This window comes from Rosa chinensis, chromosome 1, assembly GCF_002994745.2.
Source record: "Rosa chinensis cultivar Old Blush chromosome 1, RchiOBHm-V2, whole genome shotgun sequence".
NCBI classification, from domain to species: domain Eukaryota; kingdom Viridiplantae; phylum Streptophyta; class Magnoliopsida; order Rosales; family Rosaceae; genus Rosa; species Rosa chinensis.
Window position 1 is genome coordinate 46,596,857 of NC_037088.1, and position 8,382 is coordinate 46,605,238.

Sequence of the window (8,382 nt, forward strand, 5' to 3'; positions counted from 1 at the left end):
ATAATTAATCATGACCTTTCAAATTGAAAGGGTACATGTCTTTATTTCCAATAGGTGATTTTAGGAATTAGTTTGTCTCTCAATGAGATAAGTGAACAGACATATTGGTTCACTTGGGTTTCTATCTACTCATAATTATATCTCCTTAAAAACACATCAAGATCATAGATCCAAGAGAACAAGAAAGATCAAGAGTATCAAATTTATGATTTCTTTCTCATTTCTTCTACAAGTCTTCTTCGTGTTAAGAGAGTGCAAAATATAATTTATGATTCGCCTGAATCTAAAATTATAGAGCTTTAATTTTGGATCATGGATTGTTGTATTCTAGAAGATGGATACCCACTGAACTGCAAGCACAAGGGCATGATGAAATCTGTCTTTAGTCCATTGCATTTGCAAGTCTCAATTGGAAAATCAAGCCAGTAATCTCCTTCTCTTATATTGCTTTTATTTTTTCAAGATTACACTCTTACTTGCAATTCTTGTCGTGACGTTCATTTGTCTACAAACTGCACTCATATATTAGCATTGAACCTAATTATTGAAATTTCTGTTATGATTAAACATTATATATGTGATTGAAATTCGAGGCCAACTGCCTTATAGTTTCTAATCCATTACCTTGGTTTGATCCTGTGTATGATGACTTGGTTTGATCCTTTGCTTCTTCGTTCAGGTTGAGCTCACCTCCACTCCTTCAGTTCCCCAATCCCAATTTACGATTCCACTGCTTCTATTCACGACCCAATTAGGGTTTCACTGTTTTTAATTTTTGGTTTTCTGATGTGACAGAGAAAGAGAGTTGGTGATCGGAGCAAATGGGAGGAGGCGAGCATGCGCACGGCGAAGGGGCCCACGGCGGAGACTTCAGGGCGAAGGTGTGGAGCATGAGCGGTGGGCCCTACTGCAGGCCCAAGCACTGGAAGCGCAACACGGCCTTCGCCATGTTCGGAGTCTTCCTCATCTGCATTCCCATCGCCATGAAATCTGCCGACCTCGAGGTTCGTTCACTTCACCTTAATTCATCTCCTTTCTCTTTTGGTTTCGACTTTGGATTTCTGTTTTAGAAATGTAGGAACCTAAGAGATGGTAAAGTTTGGATCTTGTGTTGTAGGTGAAGATTGGGTTTTGGATTGTGAAATTAGGACCCAGATGAGCTCTAAGCTTGACTGAAACTGGGCTGTTAGATATTGTTTTGCTTTAGTTGAGGTGTAGGTCTTTGATTTGTGGAAATGAGTGCATAACTAGTTAAGTAAATGTAGAATTGTTAACGTGGTTTCTGAATAGTACTTGGTGTGATAGTCAGGTTCCGTTGTGATTTGTGGGGAATGGAGTGCTGATCTGGAGTTGTCAGTATTTTATCATTGTCATCTTGTTCTGGGGCTTTAGGCTTGTCAACTTGTTACTGACAGGGTCTTGCTCTACAATATAGTGTAGCATTGAGCAAACAGATGAGTTTAGGTTAATGTAGTGACTGAAATCTTGAAGTAGATGAACAACTAAAATTTGGTGGTAGCAGCCAATCAAAAATTGGAATTTGAATAATGTTTTGAAAGAGAATTTAGAAGATGCTGGTATATAGAATTCTCAGAAAGCGATGATGCTCTAACCTGGAGGACGTACCCATTATACCCTGCGGTTAAGATCAATCCTCCAGATGTCACTCCCTAGTTCTTGTCTTCACTTTAGTAGGCTTCAGTTGACACGCTTTTTGAACTTACTTTGCATTTGAAGATTAAATCTTTTGCTGTCTTGAATGCTTTGAATATCTACGAAAAGCTACTAGTGTCAGAAACCTTAACACAAGAAATGGTTTTACTTTTGGTTGGTGCTTTTCGCATTCTCTATTACTCCTCACACTCCCTTTCATTTTTACTAATTTTCACTGTTGTGTATGTTTTTCTTTCTTTTCATTTCAAAACTACACGGACCCCTTACTATCATCACTACTGCTTTCCCAAGGTTTGAAGTCCAGAACCATCTAACCTCTCCACCTAAGCTGGTGTACTCCAGAACACCCTATTACCCAAACCGTCAAAGCACCAGAGTCTTCTCCTACCAACCCCGATCACAGACCCCTGCACCCATAACGACTAATGTTGACAGTTACAGTACTCTTGCAGCTCCTTAGCGGCCATCTGTCCGACCTGAATCGGGTGGCTCACGCATAACCCCATTCAGCAGCCGCAGGTTTATAGAAGGAACCATGCCAGGCATTGTGATGGAATGCCATGGATGAATGGGCAACTTTAAAAAACATTATCAACAATTGAAATATCGATTAGGCAACTAGTCTGTGTCTATAATTACCAGAAAGGCTTTGAATTGGGTTTTGTTGTTAGCTTATCTTTTGAAAAGTTGCTTTTGGTTTGTGAGTTTGGTGTAGGATGAGTGATTTTTAAGGATTAGAGTGAGACTGTTTTGGGCTGCTAATGCTGTATGACTGATCCGATTGAGAATTTTGGATGTCAAAAGATGAAACACTTTGGAGCTAAAACTTAGCGTGTGCAAATCAAAATTATAGGTTGCTCTGCAATTGAATTTCAGATCGAAACCCATGGGGGGGGGGGGGGGGGGTGTGAGGTGTGAAGAGATAGTTTAAGGATGAGTTTTAGAAACCCATATGATCGAATTAGAAACCATTTATCAATTCATGATGCGTTTTGATGCCTGTGTATATAAAGGATATCGTAGCATTCATACTTGCTTTGTCTATCTGGTATGAAGTTTCTTTACCCATACCTGCACTATGTTTCTTTTTGGTTGAATGTGTTTTTCGTGGGCTATCACGAAACTACTGTTATTTTCTACTTCCTATTGAGAAGTACTAGGGAGACAAAACATGGTGTCATTTTTTCAATGATGTGATAAGTGACAAACTTTCCAGTATACGATCACGTACGTACGTCTGGCTTTGTCTCTTATATATTGTGGCCCGAAAAAGTGTGAAAATTTGTCAAATTAAGTTAGTGGTGGTGGTAGGGTTTGTTAGGAAGGTGCAAAGCAGCTCCCTCTTGGGCTCTTTTTAGCTAGCTGTAAAAGTTAAAGGTTAAAGTTGTTTGAAGTTTTGAACACTAACCCCGTGGCAAACGTAAAGGTTAAAATTATGAAGGAATGGAGGACATACCAACATGGCCTGTCACCACTTTCTCTATGATGATAATTACACTACCCATGATGAAAGAATAAAGCATTCTCCGTTGGAAAATTTTGTTTCTAAAAATGGGTTGGTTTTTATGCCTCACTAGCTAGTGGTGCATCGCAAATAGGTTCATGGATACAATGATCGTCGATCATAAACGCATGTGATGGTGGATCTATAAATCCTTCTTTTGTTATTCTGACATGAAGTTCTTAACAATAAATTATATTTGTCAAAATATTTTTTTAAGACATTTCAACAAACATGTTTTATGAAAAAGGAAGTAAAAACTGAACTACTTAGCTTTTAATTAACAAAATATAAGAATGTCGTATTTTAGATATATGCAACGTAATAATGTTTAGATATTTTATACATAATACAGTGAAAGTACTTTGCTACATGAAGTTCATAGTACTGATATTCATGGGAATTTTTGCAGAGGCTAAGCAAAGAAAATTGCTACTGAATGTTGGTGGATCTGACAGGTATCCCGTGTTCAAATGGCTGAGACGGTTGCTGATATAAGGGCATACAACCTCTCATTAATTAAATCTGTATCCGCATCATCGGTATGCATACTTTGCTTCATTTTCTAGTGTTCTATTATGTTTGAGATACTGGCGTTCAACTACAACACCTTTATATCAGAATTATTAATACATGACCCATCAGTTTCAAGTTGCATTCTGACATGGTTTTCACTTTGCCATTGTCTGGACATCTCCTATATGATCGACACATGCAACTACATTGTCCAGCCATATGCTTTCTCCTCTTCCTACCAATTAATAGGATAATGATCTGATGTGTATCCTCGCCAATGAAAGCCTATCCTTTTTTAAGCTCCTTGGTGGGGAGTTGGAATAAGCAAGGGTTAGGATTAGTATAGTCATGGCTCAATATGCTTGAATGTTCCAGAAATGTAAATAAATAAATAAGGTTTTGGCTTTTGTCGACTAAAAAACCTTTTTCTTTATGTTGGCTTAGTAGCCAATTTATTTATTTATTTATACTGTATTTCTTTACCTGACAATATTTCACTGTCATGTTCATCTTCAGGTTGATCGTGGAGTTATGACTCCTGCTGACATATCCATGGATATAACTAAGCTAGTTCAGACGCTTGGTATATCTCCTATTTCATTTCGAGATGGTGTCAGATTGACGCTTGAACTGTGACCAGTGACCAAGACACCAAGTCTTGATGCCATGAAGGTCTTGTAAATTGCTTCCTTATTGTAATACTGAGGAGTACTCATCAATTTCACCCATACTTGATTGGGGTAAAAGTGTTCTAGAGAAACCATCTTTTATCCCAAGAAGCTTCTATTGTATTACTTTGGATTTCATTTCTACTTGTTTGAGAATGAAAATGCTCTTGACCCGAGACAATTACTGATCGGCTCATTAGCCTCATGTCTGTCTCTACTACTCCAGGCCAATTATAAGGATAAACAATTTTAAACAATAATTTGAAGCAAAACGATATTTGCTTGTTTTGTAATTGAGAGGGGCGTATTACTAAAATTCTTTAGTAATTTTTGAAAAGTAATTAATTGGATTATGTGATGGGAACGAGAAAGACATTCAATATTATATAGTTCGACATTAAAGCTTGCTTTCTAAATCTGTTTATGCTAGATACAATTTTTCAGAGAGCTATGTATATTGTTAAATGAATGATTGAATATCAGTTCATACAATTTTGACATCTGCAGCAGCTCTCTTAGCCCCAGATCTCAATGTCATTCCGCCAGTTCTTCTTCACCTGCTTTTTTAGAATTAGAATATCTATTAAGTCTGGAGTACGCTGTAATTCAGTACAACTTCAAAACACACATAGGAAAACAAGTTACAAATATGACAATTCGAGCACATTCTTTTCACACATCACGGGCAAATATTGAGCAAGTTTGCCACAAATTTATTTATTATGTATTACGAATTTAAAGAGTGAGTCCAACTTACAGGAAAATACACAGAAACAAAGCACAGATCTTAGTCCTTATTAACAAAATGAGGCCGACAACAAGTCAGGTGCATTGATCTTCACAACCATTTCAACGTCTCCAGAATCTTTGATGTACATAAACATGTCTCCTGTGATGACCAAATCTTTGTTCCAGCTGAGGGAATATCTTTAGAAGCATGTTATACATTGCTCTGTAATACCATTTCCTCCATCTCTTGCAAAACAAAAGTGACCCGATGACAATGCCAAACCCACATGTAAATCCAATTTCAGGACAGATAATATCCCAATCAATCTCATGTCCATGATTTGACCATGTCTTATCTGCTGGTAAAGGAGGTCCCCATAATCCTTTGTTACCTTCGAAAGAAGCTGCATCAAATGTTGAAAATCGAGCACCGTTTGGTATCCTCCCGACCAATCGATTATATGAGAGATTCAGGAATGCAAGGTAAGTGAGATTTGTAAGCTCCGGTGGGATTTGACCGCTCAGTTTGTTTCTCGAGAGGTCCAAAGAATGTAGCTGACTCAAGTAACTTAGTGATGATGGAACTTCACCTGTGAAAGCATTGTTGGACAAGTTGAGGGTCTCTAATGATATGAGTTCTCCAATTTCCTTTGGTATTGATCCTTTGAACTTGTTGCACGAGAAGTCTATCAAGATGATCACCAGAGTAGTGGGATTGACCGACTGAACTTCTAGATTATCTAGAGAGTTCCAAGAAAGATGTAGGGATTCGAGATTATTTAAACTCCAAATCCAGTTGGGTATGCTACTTATCTGGTTCTCTGAAAGGTCCAAATTAATCACTGATTGATTTCTCAAGAAATTAGGAATTGTTCTCAACTGCAATGACACCAACCTCAAATCAGATAGTTGAGAAGTTGAGGAATATGAGAAATTGGTATAATCATGGGTAAGAAACAAGTTATTATATGAAAGATCAAGTACAGAAAGATGTCTCAGTTGGTGTAGACAGTCAGGAGGAAACGAACCACCAAAATTATTTGAAGAAAGATCTAGATTGATAAGACCTTGCAAGCTAAAGATAGACATAGGTATTGGCCCTTCTAGATTGTTGCTACTCAAATCAAGACCATAAAGCAAGTTGGAGGACACATTTGAAATTTCAGCGAATGGACCAGAGAATTGATTGCTGGAAAGAACTAGACGACCCAACAGGGGAAGAGAAAACAGAGATGCTGGGATATTCCCATCGAGCTTGTTGGATCCCAAACTGAGATAAGATAGCTTAGTAAGGTTTCTCCAGTGGGTGGAATTAATAGTACCTGTTAGACCATTGTCGGAAAGGTCTATATCGACAACATTCTTGACCCCACTGAATGACGGAATTGAACCTTCCAACTTATTATGAGACATCGACAAAGAAACCAATTGCGTTAGGTTTGTTATTGACTTGGGGATCGGTCCGGTGAAATTGCAATATACAACATTTAGGGTGGACAACATTTTGAGATTGCCAATAGAATTTGGCAATAACCCTGAAAATTTTGTCCATCTTAGATGCAGGTTCCGAAGAGATCCATTCATTGGGAATTCTGGCAAGGAACCATCAAGTTGCTGATTATATGAAAGGTCAATACTTTGTAGAGAAGGTAACTGAAAGATCTCTTTGGGAAATGTTCCATGCAAGTTGCATCCCTGGAGACTCAAGATAGTCAAGTTTGAAAAGTTGGCAAAGAATCCTGGAACTGGCGCAGAGATATTGTTCCCGTCCAACTTAATTACGGATAAAGATTGAAGATAATGAAGATGGAAGAGACTGCTGGAGTTGTTAATTCCAGCTGAGATATGTTCGCTGCTTATGTCAAGACCCAGAACATGCCCATTACTGCTGCAAGTGACGCCGACCCAAGAACAACAATCAGTACTTGCATTCCAAGAACTAAGCTTGGTGGAATGATTGAACACGAGGCTTTTCTTGAATTGGAGTAGTGATCGTTGCTGGTTTTTAATACACCGGCTATGAACTGCTGGGATGATGATACTGACCCAGAGTGTGATCAAGAAAAGGAAGAAACATAGCAAAGTTTTCATTTTGGATAAACTCTTTAGAGACACTGAGGTTAAGTGAATGACTCTTAATGGTTCGTGGTGGCTTTAATAATTTGGAATTAGCAAACTCCTCCGTGAGATTTGGGGTCACTTTTTAAGTCTTCTGTACTGTGGCCGAAGTCGACGAAGACTTGGGCTGACACAGAGTGAAACTCGCAGCCTAAGTGGACGAAGACTTGGACTGACAATGACCCTGAGAGTGAAACTCACCGAGGCATGCTATGAGAAGTTGAGGTCCCTGCAATATCTAATTGAAGTAAAAAAAAATAAGCAAATTACCAATAACTACAATCTTAGCCCATTTATTACCAATAGCAGGCCTGTTTTTTTCTAATTCCCTTGCGGTACTGTAGCTAAATCCAAATTACCAAAATAACCTCTATAGACTTAATGTACTAGGCTTCAGTATCATTCGGAGGAATTGCAGATTTAATGTACTGAGCTTTAGTATCATTCTGACATACACAACTTGCAGTTCTTTCCAGTTTCTAGAGGCAATTCTAAATGATTAACTGATTGAATTGTTTGTATACACATAAAAGAGCAAACGTTATGTGACCTTGCACCATTTTTTTTTGTTTGAAACTCAGTAATAAAATCGATCCATTAACATTAACCAATAAAGAAGACTTCAAAAAGCCTGCATCTCTGTCGATTTACTTTCATCAAAATCCTATCAACTCATAAACACAAATCCATATCCGCAAAAGATCAACATTTTGCTATTAATCTCACTTAACAAAACAAAACGATTCAAAACGATTCAAAATGATCAAATGTAAATCCTAATCCTAATCCAATCCAACCCATGGTCTTTGATTGCCTTCAATTATCACATACTTTCGAATACCAGCTCTTGTCAAGGTGAAGAATCTCTCCACCATGGTTCTTCTCATGTTCTTCAATCGGTACATCCTTTTTGTCTTTTGTAGTAGCTTTCCTCTTTGCCATTTGCGATTAATCTGTGTATATGATAAATGCAAATATATGAGTTCTGACCCTCAATAGTGTACTAACCCTCAATTTGATTAAAAAACCATTGTAGTTTATAAGAATACAAAAGATCTAATTAAAAGATCCTCACAGTTGCAGCAGATCAATGACCAGAATTTCAAGCAAAAAAAAAAGAAGACTAACAATAGTAATAAGATCAAACATCCATAGAGTCTATAAGTAGACATAATT

At 37.7% G+C, this 8,382-nt stretch overlaps 2 protein-coding genes across 4 annotated transcripts; one reads left to right on the top strand and one right to left on the bottom strand.

The window, feature by feature from the left end:
- The first annotated feature begins 45 nt into the window (after nucleotides 1-45).
- Nucleotides 46-4,487, top strand: LOC112181067. 3 transcript variants are annotated; one of them, XM_024319635.2, is made up of 4 exons: nucleotides 46-425; nucleotides 796-1,004; nucleotides 3,634-3,717; nucleotides 4,208-4,487. In XM_024319635.2, the coding sequence occupies exons 2-4, from the start codon at nucleotides 822-824 to the stop codon at nucleotides 4,325-4,327; spliced, it is 387 nt and encodes a 128-aa protein (XP_024175403.1). In that variant the 5' UTR covers nucleotides 46-425; nucleotides 796-821; the 3' UTR covers nucleotides 4,328-4,487. The 3 variants fall into 3 exon arrangements, with proteins under 3 accessions (XP_024175403.1, XP_024175401.1, XP_024175404.1); XM_024319633.2 differs by having other exon boundaries at nucleotides 63-425; nucleotides 3,588-3,717; XM_024319636.2 differs by lacking the exon at nucleotides 46-425 and adding an exon at nucleotides 465-679.
- Nucleotides 4,488-4,952: 465 nt separating this feature from the next.
- On the bottom strand, nucleotides 4,953-7,225 carry LOC112180989 (receptor-like protein 43). The gene is made up of 2 exons (XM_040512842.1): nucleotides 6,073-7,225; nucleotides 4,953-5,967 (listed from the first exon to the last, which is right to left on the bottom strand). The coding sequence occupies exons 1-2, from the start codon at nucleotides 7,177-7,179 to the stop codon at nucleotides 5,209-5,211; spliced, it is 1,866 nt and encodes a 621-aa protein (XP_040368776.1). The 5' UTR covers nucleotides 7,180-7,225; the 3' UTR covers nucleotides 4,953-5,208.
- Between the last annotated feature and the right edge of the window lie 1,157 nt (nucleotides 7,226-8,382).